At 39.0% G+C, this 13,304-nt stretch overlaps 5 protein-coding genes across 6 annotated transcripts; 2 read left to right on the top strand and 3 right to left on the bottom strand.

Annotated features, from left to right (window-relative positions):
• The first annotated feature begins 10 nt into the window (after positions 1-10).
• LOC124349298 (GPN-loop GTPase 3-like) lies at positions 11-1,244 on the top strand. Its single transcript, XM_046799778.1, has 4 exons — positions 11-162; positions 231-748; positions 804-1,019; positions 1,086-1,244. The coding sequence occupies exons 1-4, from the start codon at positions 118-120 to the stop codon at positions 1,165-1,167; spliced, it is 861 nt and encodes a 286-aa protein (XP_046655734.1). The 5' UTR covers positions 11-117; the 3' UTR covers positions 1,168-1,244.
• LOC124349295 (GPN-loop GTPase 1-like) lies at positions 1,234-2,819 on the bottom strand. Its single transcript, XM_046799775.1, has 5 exons — positions 2,479-2,819; positions 2,071-2,409; positions 1,784-2,013; positions 1,499-1,722; positions 1,234-1,427 (listed from the first exon to the last, which is right to left on the bottom strand). The coding sequence occupies exons 1-5, from the start codon at positions 2,722-2,724 to the stop codon at positions 1,336-1,338; spliced, it is 1,131 nt and encodes a 376-aa protein (XP_046655731.1). The 5' UTR covers positions 2,725-2,819; the 3' UTR covers positions 1,234-1,335.
• Positions 2,820-2,917: 98 nt separating this feature from the next.
• LOC124349302 (uncharacterized protein C1orf131 homolog) lies at positions 2,918-3,819 on the top strand. Its single transcript, XM_046799784.1, has 2 exons — positions 2,918-3,183; positions 3,250-3,819. Exons 1-2 carry the CDS (start codon positions 3,018-3,020, stop codon positions 3,786-3,788), a joined length of 705 nt encoding a protein of 234 aa, XP_046655740.1. The 5' UTR covers positions 2,918-3,017; the 3' UTR covers positions 3,789-3,819.
• On the bottom strand, positions 3,790-6,223 carry LOC124349281 (WD repeat-containing protein 46-like). The gene is made up of 6 exons (XM_046799759.1): positions 5,208-6,223; positions 4,754-5,143; positions 4,440-4,682; positions 4,276-4,371; positions 4,101-4,199; positions 3,790-4,039 (listed from the first exon to the last, which is right to left on the bottom strand). The coding sequence occupies exons 1-6, from the start codon at positions 6,105-6,107 to the stop codon at positions 3,911-3,913; spliced, it is 1,857 nt and encodes a 618-aa protein (XP_046655715.1). The 5' UTR covers positions 6,108-6,223; the 3' UTR covers positions 3,790-3,910.
• A 3,245-nt stretch (positions 6,224-9,468) lies between these two features.
• LOC124349305 lies at positions 9,469-13,157 on the bottom strand. Of its 2 annotated transcripts, none has more exons than XM_046799788.1 (3): positions 13,049-13,157; positions 12,015-12,134; positions 9,469-10,646 (listed from the first exon to the last, which is right to left on the bottom strand). In XM_046799788.1, exons 2-3 carry the CDS (start codon positions 12,124-12,126, stop codon positions 10,090-10,092), a joined length of 669 nt encoding a protein of 222 aa, XP_046655744.1. In that variant the 5' UTR covers positions 12,127-12,134; positions 13,049-13,157; the 3' UTR covers positions 9,469-10,089. The 2 variants fall into 2 exon arrangements, with proteins under 2 accessions (XP_046655744.1, XP_046655745.1); XM_046799789.1 differs by having other exon boundaries at positions 9,469-10,643.
• Between the last annotated feature and the right edge of the window lie 147 nt (positions 13,158-13,304).

The raw sequence follows: 13,304 nt of genomic DNA, 5'->3' as shown, positions 1-13,304 counted from the left end.
TCTGTTGCCTAGCAACAATCTATTGCAGACGACGCAAGAAACCAAATCAAAATAGTCATTTTGGAATTGAAGTGTTTCACGTGTCTGAAATATAAAAGATTTCCTGTTAGACATAGAATGAGATATGCACAAATTGTCATTGGCCCAGCAGGCTCTGGTAAAGTAAGTTTAGGCGGAAAACAATCAATGTTTCCTTAAAAAAGGATGTAACAAAATTAATTTGTTTTTAGTCCACCTACTGCACTGAAATGCAACGACATGCTGAAACTGCTCGACGAAATATTCACATTGTAAATTTGGATCCAGCAGCCGAGTCTTTCGAATATAAACCGTCCATCGATATTCGAGACCTCATTCATGTGGACGATGCAATGGAAGATGAGGAAATGCATTTTGGACCAAATGGGGCTCTTGTTTTTTGTATGGAGTTTCTTCTGGAAAATTTGCCGTGGCTAGAGAATCAACTTGGAGAAGATGATGATGACTACTTCATTTTTGATTGCCCTGGACAGATTGAGCTATACACACATCTAAATGTTATGAAGAAATTGCTGGAAGCACTAGAGTTATGGAATTTCAGATTGTGTGCTGTCTTTATCTTAGACAGTCACTTTATGATAAACTCTTCATCATTTATATCAGCATCAATGGCTGCTCTAAGTGCCATGACAACCTTGGAGGTTACATTCATCAGCATCTTGAGTAAAATTGATTTGTTAAGCAAGAAGAGTAAAAAGCAACTGGAAAGGTGAGAACTTATCACTTCAACAGTTTTCCTCAACTAATGCCTGCATTTTGTGTAGATTTTTGGAGCCGGACGTGAAAGACATATGTGCGAACGATACGGTTATGGTCAATTCAAAATGGAATCAAAAACATCAGATGCTTACTGAAATGATTGGCCGTGTTTTGGAAGACTATTCTCTAATCAAATTCGCACCGCTTAATATAACGGACGAAGACAATCTCGCCAATATTCTGTTCATGGTGGACAACTGTATGCAGTTTGGAGAAGACAGGTACCTTTCTAGTTATAGTAGCAAAGGGTTACAAAACAGATCAGTAATTCATTAATTGCTGTTCAGGGATATAAAAATGGCGGAATTTGATGCTCCTGACGAAGAAGACGAGGACAACGATGACGGTTACGAAGAAGGAAGGGGATGAGTCAATTAAATATCACTTACTTACGAATTTATTATTTCTTTTTCCTTGAAACACAATACACCGCAATTTTTTCAGCATTTCTGTATATTTTGTATTTTCAGATGACATTGATGTACATCATGTTATTGTCGTAACATTAGTGGTGTTAAGTGAAGATGGCGCTAGGATTTACGAAGGTTTATTCGATTTCGACTGTTGCTTCTTCTTCTGTTCTTCCAAGAAGTTGTGGAATGATTTCTGACCAACTCGGTCTTCTTCATCTGCCAAAAATTCATTATTGGTTATTAGGAATAAGCTAACTATATTCACAATCAAAAATATTTATGTATACCATCGTCGTCTCCAGGGCGCCCTTCGTGTTCTTCATCATCACTACTGGATTCTCCGCCGATGGCTCGATTGCGCAACAATATTTCAGATGTCGCACTTGATACACTTTGGGCTTGTACATCGTTGTCAAAATCGTGTTGGAATTTTTTCTTTTGGCGGTCTTTATCCTTTGTACGGGCTTCGGCTTGAAGTTTTAGCAAGCGATCATGTTCTGGGCAGTATTCTCTAAGAAAGAAAATGTAATTTCAATAAGTTGTTCTGCCGAAATTAAGTAATAGTCGTTTACGTTTCGTATTCAACAACGGCGGCATCAACAGCGGCCAGAAATTCTTCAAATCCTTCTCCAGTAACAGCAGAAAAACCAACAGTGGTGATATCCTTGTAGAATTCGTCTAATGTCAAAGACAAAGATCGTGATAGATTTGCATGGTGGCTCTTATCTCTTTCCACTGCCTCTTCAAACATCTCAAAATCTTTCATCCATTCCAGAGCAAACTTATGACTCACAACATCAATCTACCAACAAAAAATTTATCAATTTTGATTTATCTATAATTTTCAAATATGACATACCTTGTTCATGACTATGATAAAAGGTAGTCTGAGCTTGTAGAGGATGGAGCATGCATATAGCATATTTGACATGAATGTTACAGGACTGACACTACGAACAGTATCTATAACATAGACCACTACTGTTGGGAAAAGAGCACCTAGTGTCTCTGAGATAATAGATCCAGAAGCTGACCAAGTGAAAACTTCAATTTGCCCTGGTGTGTCAAAAATAGCGATTTCTGTGTTTTCAGATTTTTTTTCTATCAGTTTGATAACTTGATCAAATTTTGTGGCAAAGAGATTTAACGAAGTGACAATGCCACCATTAGGTCCAAGTGAGTACTGTTTCATTACTTCCTAATGCAAGTAAAAAAATATTTATATATAAATGACAATTCAACAAGTAGGCAAAAATTGAAGTCTTACTTTATAATTGACTGTGTCTCTTATGTCAATGTTGACTGGATAAGGTACTTCTCTACAAGCTGGATCTAAATTGATCACGTAAGGTGCCTTCTTTTTCATGTGTAGGAGTCCCGTTAGCTGTTGTACAAATGTCGTTTTCCCCGAACCAGCCATGCCGAGAACAATTAAACAAACCGGTTTTTTGTGTCTCTCGAGCAAAGGTTGATCAATTTCTGCTTTTTTTACTGGATCTTCAGCTGTCGCCATGGTGAGTTTACAAAAAATTTAATTTGATAATGAAAAATTGTTTTCTTCAGCTCAAAGACTAACGTGTTCAAACTACAAGCGAGAGCAAAAGAAGAAAACAAGAGAAAAACGTGTTTGTTTGAAAAGATGTCTGCTAGAAGAACTAGTGCTTCCCTCTATACTTCATTAATTTCGTCTGCACTTTGCCATTCTTTTACTAAATCCTCACTGAAGTGACCACTGTCAGTCACGTGTAGATAACAGGAAAACATTTAACATTTAACTTGTGTGAGTTTTGATTCGTTCTGACGCAAATGGCTCCAACATTTTCAGATTCCGATGACGATTCATTCTTTGACGACGAGGATGAAGAAATGTCTAGTGATGAGTGTCAATCAAAGCCCATCACGGAACCGCAAAGTCCGCAATCTAGCAAGCCAAAATTGAGCAAACATCTAGAGCAACTTCAAAGTAGACTAGGTACTTTAGAGCTTCTACAATTTTTTTTTTATGTTCATACAAATTTTAATTGTCATTCTTTTACAGGCCTCAAGGAATTAAAAAACAAACTTGCAACACCAAAAGAAGAGCAGCCCAAACCATTGACAGTCGGGAAATCAGAGCCTCTAATTGTTGTGTACAATGACCCTAGCAAACGAAAAAAGCTCAAGAAAAGCCAGGCTACACAAAATTCATCGTCTCAAGTAGAAGACAATTTTCCCGAACCAGAAGAATTTAACCTGATCAAGACAAAACATGAAGTTAAAAAATTTACTATAAAAGCCTTGAAGAAGACCAGCAAAAATCAAGCTCAGATAGCTCTTGCAGTGTCCCTAGGAGCAAAGCCTCCAAAGGCTATGCCAGTCAACTATAAAGTAATGCAGCACTGCAAGAAAAAGGAAGAAGGGAGACAAAAGCGACTCAAACAAGCTGAACACATATTTGCCACTAAGTTACAATTACCAAACAAAAAGAAGGGTCCTAGGAGGGATAGAAATAAAGTGGTTAATTTTGATGCTGGTTTTGGAAAATTTGGTCCAAAACTTCAAAAACAAATTAAGAATGCAAAAAAATCTAAAAAATGACTTAATGAGAATACAATGTTTATTTGTGATATTTTCACGTCCTGGTATATTATTTCCATAACAATTCGAATGAAAAACGTCAGTTTTCTTTCTTTTTTGTCACCACTTCGGTTGTCGAGTTTTTATTTCTTTTTCTGGGGTTTGGGCTTAAATCTGTCCAGTACACTCGGTGCAGCAACTGCCTTGGATGGCGCTTCATCTGTTTTCTCTGTCAACGTTTTCGTCGCTTTTTCGGCAGCCGCCGCATGTTTCTAAGCAAATAGGAGTGGATTAAGAATTGGGAAGTTTAAAAAATTTAATGAGAAAACAAACCAGTCGTTGTTGTAACTGTAGACGTTGTTTGACGCGGAACTGATTAACCGTTTTAGCGTTTTTCCGCTGTCTGACGTCGATCTTTGGAGGCTTAACAAACTAAAGAGTAAAGTTACATTTAAATACAACAGAACAAAGCGTAACACAAATAAAAGTTTTAAAATAACCACTATACCATGTAACGAGTCTTTTCTTCGAACTTCTCAATCACTGATTGCCGATTGACTTCACCCAATTCGAAGGGATCCAAAGTAATGAGTTCAGGTTGAATCTGTTGAGGTAGTAAAGAGAATACGAAATTATTGTTTGAAGCAATTGGTAAAATATTTTGATTGTAACCTTTTCAAGAAGCGATTTGACTTCTGTTTCCCGTCGCTGGCTTTTAGTCTGGAACGGATTAGATTCGAGAGCATCGAAGTTGGGTTCTCCAGCTCCCGGTACCAACATGCTGCACATCCCTCTTGCGTGGCCTACGCCCAACACGTCTTCATAAGGACAAAATTTCAAGCCCGAAACCGAACTGCCAACGAAATGTTTTAAATACGGCTTGTGGATGGTTTCGGTACAAATATCTTTATAGACCTGAAATAAAAATTGGAGAACCTCGATAAGGCTTTGCTAAATTAGGAAATAAATGTTGTCTAGTTAAATACCTCAACAATGTTGCCCATGGATACAGCCAACAGTCCTCTTTGACTGAATGTAATATTTGAAGCTCCACAGCCTAGTTTATAGGATTGAAGACAATTGTAGGTTCTCAGGTCCCATATCTTCAGCGAACAATCTATAGAGGATGTGGCCATATAAACACCACTCTGGTCGACAGCGACCGATCGAACGGGCTGCGTATGGCAAAGCATTTTGACAACAGGCGATACGAAATTGGGAGTCCACATCGAAACTGTGCCCTTCGAGTGTCCGCAACAAAGGACAGCGTTTCTGGGATTGTGACACAGAACATCCAGTCTTCCAAGGTGTGTGTGAGTCCGCTTAACCATCTTTCCCATAGAAACATCCAGCCAACTTAAAGTTCCGCTATCGTTCTGTAAAAGACAAATAAATAATTAAATCGAGAGGATTTGAAAATGCATTATGATGAGAGCTTACTGTGGTAGCCAAGAGGAAATGATATGGAAGAAATTCCATCCTGAGAACATTGTTCAATTTCTTGATGCAGTGCACTTCAATGCCCTGATTGTCGTAGATGTATGTCCACTCTTTCTGCGCTACTGCAAACAGTGTCTCATTGTGCAGCCAAGCCACATCGTGAACTGATTCCATAACGTTCATTTCGCAAGTCAACTGCTTCGTGACCCAATCGAAGGCAGCAACGTGACCCATTCTACCGCCAATGAGCATTTTTCGTCCATTACGTAAGTAATTGATGGCATACGGACCAAATTGCATGGATAAATCAAATTGTTTCGTGGCACTGGTAATATCCACAGAACTCTTGATCTGTACCTGCGTGATTTCCGAAGTGCAATCACCCTTGGCAGGCTCAAGGAAACCAGTTTCCTCTGGCAGCAGAATTTCTGATCTGGCTGCTAAGTTAACTGCATACTTGACGAGTTTTTCCTTTTTCTTCAAATGAATTCTATTTGAGAGGAAAGTGACACCATTCTTATCAAGGTCTTCTGCCTTTCCTCTTTTGTGCTTCTGGAGTCTGGCATGTGGAATCGGTGCATCACCTGGGAAAGGATCTTCTTCAGTTTGATCATCTTGTGTATCTTCTTTCCCTTTTTGGCCAGTCTTTGGAGGTCTTGAAAACTTCTGCACTGCACCCGAATTAGGAGTTTTTCCATGTGAAGACTTAAACTTTGGTAGTTGTCTCTTAACCACGCGACCTTCAGCTTTTTTAGTAAAAGTATTGTTAGGTTTTTTATTCTTAGTTTTTCGGAGTAAATGTTCGTCCTTTGGAGGCTTGAATTTCTTTTTCAGATTTTGTGTTGCAGTTGACGGTACTTCAATAGCTGGCTTTTTTTCGCTGCCTTTCGGAGAACTCATTTTGAAAACAGAAATAGTTTATTGCTCAAACTGTGTTAATTTCTTTGAATGATACTGCAGTCAAACGCATGCCCACGTGAGTAAAAAAAAATTGAAACTTCAGTTAAAAATTTGGATTTTAATTCGTCTGCTAGCAAAGTTGCCACATTAAAATAATGTAATATAGCAGACGAGAATTAGAAAGGGGGAAAAGTTCAAAATTCAAACGAATAAAGAATTTTCAAAATTTAAAATTTAACATCGGACATTCTTACATTCATAAACCATGAGCACGCGAACTACTATGAACACTTATTACATGTTTCATAAAAAAACATTTGTCCGGCAAATCAAGCCCCTTTGTGGCACCTTCGAGATTTTAAAAGTCTCTTTTCGTTTTTTTTCTTGATTAGGAAATTTAAAAATTTAGTTTTCGCAGTGTTCTATGGGTTTGTCATGTTTTAATCTTACTGTCGCACCTCTTGTATCGAATTTAAACTCCAAAAGATTGATTCCGTAATAAAACTGTTTGAAACGTAGCACTTTGGCTGGATTCTGTTCGTCCTGCCCTCTAGTGTTCATTTTATCTCTACATGCTATAGAAAATGTCGTCTGCTGGGGAATCCAACTAAAAGTCAATCTGGGTGTCTTTTTCTTTTGCAGATATCTCGTGAACGAAGAAATCACACAATTTTTTTATTTGTGTTAATGTTAAAGGGATAGTTCTTCTTTCAATTAGAAGCAATCGCATTCTCTAAATTTTTGGCAAGCTATCTTTTATTTGTTTTAGAAGTTTTCCCTTTTTTGGGTGTTTTTTCCCCTTTATCACCCCGTTAATTTCGTTTACGCTTGTAAAAAATAAGTGACTTAGATGTAAAAACTAAATCTACGTCGAATGCGATAGGTCCCGTCGTGATCGGTGTATCACGAGAGCGTCAAAGTCCCGAAAACCGTTTTCGTCGCCCCCCGCCCAATTCCCCAGGGACCTCTCATGGTTAATGGTATTTGGAGCGCTGTCGGAACTTTTGTTTCTTCAAATCTCTCACTCTTAAAAGGCGGTAAGCCTTCGGCTTTTTAAAATAAGAATTTTAAAAATCTCTCAGGGATAATTAATCAGCAGATATAGGCAACTGACCGACGTATAATCCCTGTCCCCTACCACGGCGAACAGTTGTTTATCCAGAACTCACAGAAGCCCTACTTTTAGTTGGAGATTTAATTCTGTTTATTTTTATTGAAAAAAAGAACGGAGGTTAATAAGTTTCCCTGTAGTTCCTCACAGATAAAAAGTTTCAACCACTTTTTCTCCATAGTCATGAATAGAGACGGCGACCATCCAACAAGTTCGATCCAGAAGTTTTGAAAGCAGATTCAAAATTTTTGGAGAAACGAAATAATAGGCCTACATAACAGGCTATATTTTTCTTTCCTCTTATGTCCTCAATGGCTGAATAAAGTTAACAACTTTGGATCTGAGAAAGGTTTTTTAAATTAATTTAATGCATCAAATTAATTTTAAAAACAACGTACCCTTTCCTCACTTCAAATTAAAATTGTATGGGTTATGTGTTATGTCTCTTAGTTGATATTATGGGGAAATTAAAAGTCGTTGTGGGATACGACGAAAGTACAACATCAGTGCAACCGCAACATTTCCGTCAGGACGATCTAAATAATGATATCATATCTCAACCTTTAAGCGTCTTTATTTTCGGTGTATTCACTGTTGATAAAGGTCGTGAATTTTAGGCGGTTTGTGTCTTCCTGGAACTGGGACCATCAGCAAGTTCGCCCAAAAATCGAGACGTAGAAACTTTTGAGAGATTTAACTTGTCATTTTACGCAGCAAGTCACGGAAATTGAAGGTTATACTAACAGCAAAGGGGGCTTCACGGAAACAGGTGTCGTCCCTATCAGTTAGTGTTTGTTTCAGTTGCCGCTTATGACTATAGGTATAACACAATATGAAAATAAGAAGGAGTGATCAGTGATACAAAGTGGATAATGTTGGCTTAGGCAGATTTTTTAAGATTATAATCCTGAACGGAATATGTTCAGTTAGTAAAAAACTTGCTGGCACAGAATGATTCGGGAGATGAGGGCATTTCAGTATAAGACGATTGCATAGGAAATTGCTGTAAAGGGCTTGATCCGGACACTATAAGAAATAATCAGTCGAATGAGATGTCCAGAAAGGGCTATTTTAATAGAATAGGAATACCATCAAGAAAAAGCCAGACTCAGCACGCATACGGTTCGAGAATTATGAGAGAACAACTTTGACAGCTCATGGAAACCTCTAGGTATACCTACCTATACACTGATGGAACTCTAATCCATGCTCTAAGTTCAAACACAAAATTTGTGTTAAGCTTCTACAACGTTGTAAACCAATTTTGTTTTCTTTTAAATGGCATAAAACAAAATCGCCCTTATTGGACAATTTCGAAATTATAGGTAGAAACACAATATAGTAAACAAATGTAGAAAATTAATTCATTCAAGTGCGCACGTATGCGTAACGATCGAATTAATCGATCTCTTTCATCTTCTCTCATCTCGAGATATTAATAATTCCCTTTGTATTCTTTCATGAATTTCGTTCACATTTGGTTTTATATATTCTGTTGCCATGCGTGAGCGCTGCTGTCAGCAATGACTGCAATGACTAATCCCTGCATTATTCACACATTCCATAATAATAGGAAAACTATTTTTCACATCGCCAAGTGCAAAAAAAAAAAACGATTACCCATGTATTTATTCCAGCTATTCAGAACGTTTCCTCCTCCAATTCCAATCGTGACAACTGCAGCAGGTAGAATCGTGCAGCGTTACCTTGAAAACTTATTGTTAGTGGATAGTTCGCGGAGTCTCGCGATTATAATGTTAAAGCAGTTATAGCAGCAGTCTAACATCTCCCAGTTCCAAAGTCAATTTAATCAGGCAACTTTCATTAGCGGCTCATGAGTTTTAATCCTGTACCTACGCACTCTTTTCCTCAAATTTGCTTACGAAGTTCTAGCTCAGCGCGCGATGTCCTATTTCTATACACCAGCAGCATCCGCTTTTATGAAATAAGAATAACTTAGCTTTTTACAGTTTTAGCACAAACTTGATAGCTAGGATATCTCATTAAAAACTTACGACTCTCCACTCCAAGTATTTCATCAGGAGGCTAGCGAATGAAATCGATAACACCATGGTCATGCAGTTAGATCCGCTTCGCTAATTGCGCTAACTATAGATATCTCTTTGATTAGTATTAATGCCAATCCTATAATGAAAATATAAATATTTTAAATTTATCTAAACAAGGGAATAATCTTGAGAAATGGTCATCCATTCTATAAGCGCTGTGGAAATGAAATTTTGGATAATATAATACGCCCAGACGCATTATTTTGTATTCAGAAGCGTAAAGAATCATACAACACGATTTTTATTGTGTGAGTAGGTCAATAAATAGTACACAACAAAAAAGAGTGGCGATTGAAAGAAAAAGTCTGCTGGGATATAATAATAATAAAGCATATATAGAACGGACGTCGGATGCTGCTGTTCACATCATGCGCGCACCCAACTTCTTGTAAATCAAATTCTTACAAAGTTTTTTAAATGTCAAGATCGAGAGAGTTCAAAGTGATCCTTTCATCTATTTTGCGTGTGATGGGTGTACTGTCCATCGATCGATGGTTTTCGGATGTCTATTGCTGTCTCTCTCTCTATATATAATAATATGAAATAGAAAGTTTACTTTCGATAGAAAAGAGTGGATGTCGTGCTTTATACGAATGGACTTCTGCTGTCTATATAGACACTGTATATTATGATTTAATAATAATAACATCAAATTGACAAGGATAACAAAGTAAGAAGGAGACATTCATTTGTCATGTTGTCGATATGAACTTGGAATGATGACGATATACTTTTTTTCTTTTTTTTTAAATGGAGGGGAAAGTTTTGTAAAAAGGGAGACGTTGTGTCAATTTGGTTTCAATTAGATTTTGACGGGGCCAGACAGGCCGTTTGACCGTCCGTTGTAACCCCGTTTGCCGAGGAATTCACTGCCCATGATGGCCCTTTTGCCCAGAAATTCACTGCCCATAATAGCTCGTTTGCCAAGAAATTCGGAGCCCATGACGCGTCGAGTGAGAGCATTATTATTCCATTTGTCTTTGTTCATTCGCTTGCCGGAAAGGAGAATGGCCCCGAGTCCGCGTTTATTCACCCTGGCAGCTGCTGGTGCTAGCGAGTCTTCATCCATATTATGTTGGCCGTCGCTGAGGCTGTCCGGAAGTGTGGATTGCTCCCAATTGCGGATACATTGACAGAGCCAGTTTTCGTCGACTTCTTCTTCTGAAAAGAGCAGTTCGGAGCACAGATTTTCCAGCGTTAGCACGATGGCGGCGGCCCGCTTACCCAGAAATTCGGAACCGAGTCGCCGGACCGGACGGATTGGCAATGATGATCCTTCTTTCGTGACTGAATCGCTCCCGTCATCCGCAGCAGAACGCCGACAACGCAATACCAAGTCGTTCCAATTTTCCACGGTTGCTGCAAATATATGCCAGAGGGTATAGTGCAGCCATTAACCAACAAGGAAAACTAGTACACACACACAGCACACACGCAAACAAGTATTTCTCAAAATGTTTGAAAGAAAAATATAAATAAGATGAAAAGAGGAAAATCGATATGATGGTTGGTTGACATGATAATTTCATTTGAGCTATAGGGAGTTGGTGAAAGGATAATTGTATATTGTATAAACGAGCAAGTCCGCCGTCTGTTATATTCTTTTGATCTTTCACTTGTGCTGTGTGCATTATTTTTCCACGCAAAACTTGTATACTCGGAAGGATTGACTGCCCGACTTTGTTTCGTTCATTAAAAATCTCTGACTTATGGACGTTCTTTTTCTTCGTCACGAAGATCCGCGCACGTATAGGACGCGGTGACCTCGTTATACTTTTTATTTATTTCTATAACCTTTTCGCGAAGACAGGAAATTAAGTATATAACAAAGCGCCGAGCTATGCAACAAGATCCCGAACGTTTGAAACAAATCGCAGACATAAGACGACGAGAAAGCGGAGAAGAAGTTTCCAATGACTAACAGCAGTTTGGTAGAGCCAAAAGTTAAAGGTTGACAGATTAATAATTTATAAAAAGTTATACATCGGTTCAACAATTAGCTATCTAACAAGAAAGAGCTGCGCTGACTTCAACTGGTGAAATTCGGCGTGACGGTGTCACGTTGCTGAAACTTTCCTCTTATACTACGCGCAAGAGATACTCCCACCCGCTCCCGCCCGCTATATACTAATTCCCGACCTCGGAACGTGTGTCGCCGGCGGGGTGTTAACTATATCAACAGCTATATTCTCCGCCTCGCTCCTGCTGTCCTTAAAACTAATTCGATGATGGATAATGTTTCCCAGAATAATAAAAGAAAGATATATATTTCGCTGCTGAACAGGATTAATAAAAGTTTGTTTTAGCTCCTTATTCCTGCATGGCGTCGGGGAGAGAGAGAAAGAAGTAGTGCAGCAGTATAGTATACGGATGTGTGACATTACTATTCTATACGTAGTGTCGTGGGATGTTGTTTGGTAGGATTACATACTTTGGTGTGCAGCTTGGATTTCTCATCCGGCCGCTTGGCCTACTAAGTTTTTGACTTCCCCAGAGATGTATAGCACACGGAAATGTACGCGTGTATGAGTTTTGACTGGAGAATTTAACTCTCAGGCAGCACGCGGAGAACTTCCAGCACAGGAGAGAAACAACAGATAGTTCCAGCATATATGAATAACATGTCCTCGCAATCATCTTTCATCCCAGCAGACATATTAATCAAAATCTGTACTATATAGACCGGTGGGAGTAGAGGGGGGGGGGGACAAGTTTGAGAAAACGTACGTGATTGTTCGTCGGCTGTTGGGACGAATCCGCTGGACGCGGTTAGAAGCAACAGCAAAATGGCCAGCATCCGTTGACAGGCGCTGTGATGTGGAAGAATCTCCATTCTCATCTTTCACTCTGTATAATAATAATAATAATAATAATATGGATTGGGAACGATTGGTTGTTACGTATGCGGTCGCCGAGTCTGTGCTGCTGCTCAACTTTATGTCTATAACAAAACACAAACAACAAAGAACAATCACGGAGCTCTCCAGCATCATCACTTTGCGTGTATGTATGACAAAGGGACGTCAGGTACTCCGCCTAAATGGAGCTGGACGCTGATTGAAGTTTTCGATCGCTTCTAAAAGGCTCTCGGTCAACGATCATCAAAACCGTACACACGGCATCAGACTACCACGTACTATGTTCGTATTAATATGTCAAAAGTTACATAGCGGGGGCTGTAAGAGAGCTATAGTATAGATGTAATACTCTGGAGAATCAGATATATGATAGTTCGCTATATGTCAACGCGACTAAACTAGTCAAGACAGTCACGTTTTCCCGCACATAACACGGCACCGCCTAGACATTGTTTCCATATCAGAGAATGAAATGGAATTTTTTTTACAAAAGTTTCTTTGAATTTTCAAAGGAGACAAAAAATAAAAATAAAAAAGAGAGTTCGAGTGATGGCAAGGAGCGCCTGCAAGGGATGGAATTACCTTTACATATAGCCAATAATTCTTCCGCTAGAAATTGGTCTCTTTATTTTCTAAGAGGATTCTCTCAAGTTTCTACTTTGGGGTCCCACTCTCGTGTGTACATATACACGCCACTGTCCAACTTGCACGATATATACAAGAATAGAATACAACAAAGCCTCCAATCTTCTCGCCTGAGAACCAAAAGACAAAACTTTGGTGTGGCGACGTACATATCAAGCAATATATTTGTCGAGAAAAGTAACTCTCTTAGATGTATAACTTTTGTGTTATATATACTATACAGTTTAAAAAAGCGGACTCCGGGAAAAAGTATCTTACCTTATCGGGTTCGGTATATTGGGCAATGTGACGGGATAAAAAAGGGGTTGAAAGATATCGAGGGACGTGTCGAATGATCCGTCCAGGAGGTACTTGAGTAACAATACTACTACGCCCGGTGGAGTCGATGCCAGCCGGTATTTATACGATCCCCCCCCCCCCTCCCAATGAGGGAGGTGCTGCTGCTGCTCCTGAAAGTACCGCGAATAAGGTAGAGCAGCAGCGGAGAGGTGGGCGATATTTAGGAACCGACAAA

This window comes from Daphnia pulicaria, chromosome 7, assembly GCF_021234035.1.
Source record: "Daphnia pulicaria isolate SC F1-1A chromosome 7, SC_F0-13Bv2, whole genome shotgun sequence".
Taxonomy (NCBI): domain Eukaryota; kingdom Metazoa; phylum Arthropoda; class Branchiopoda; order Diplostraca; family Daphniidae; genus Daphnia; species Daphnia pulicaria.
The sequence above is the reverse complement of the archived record's forward strand: the minus strand, read 5'-3'. Positions and strand labels throughout refer to the sequence as shown.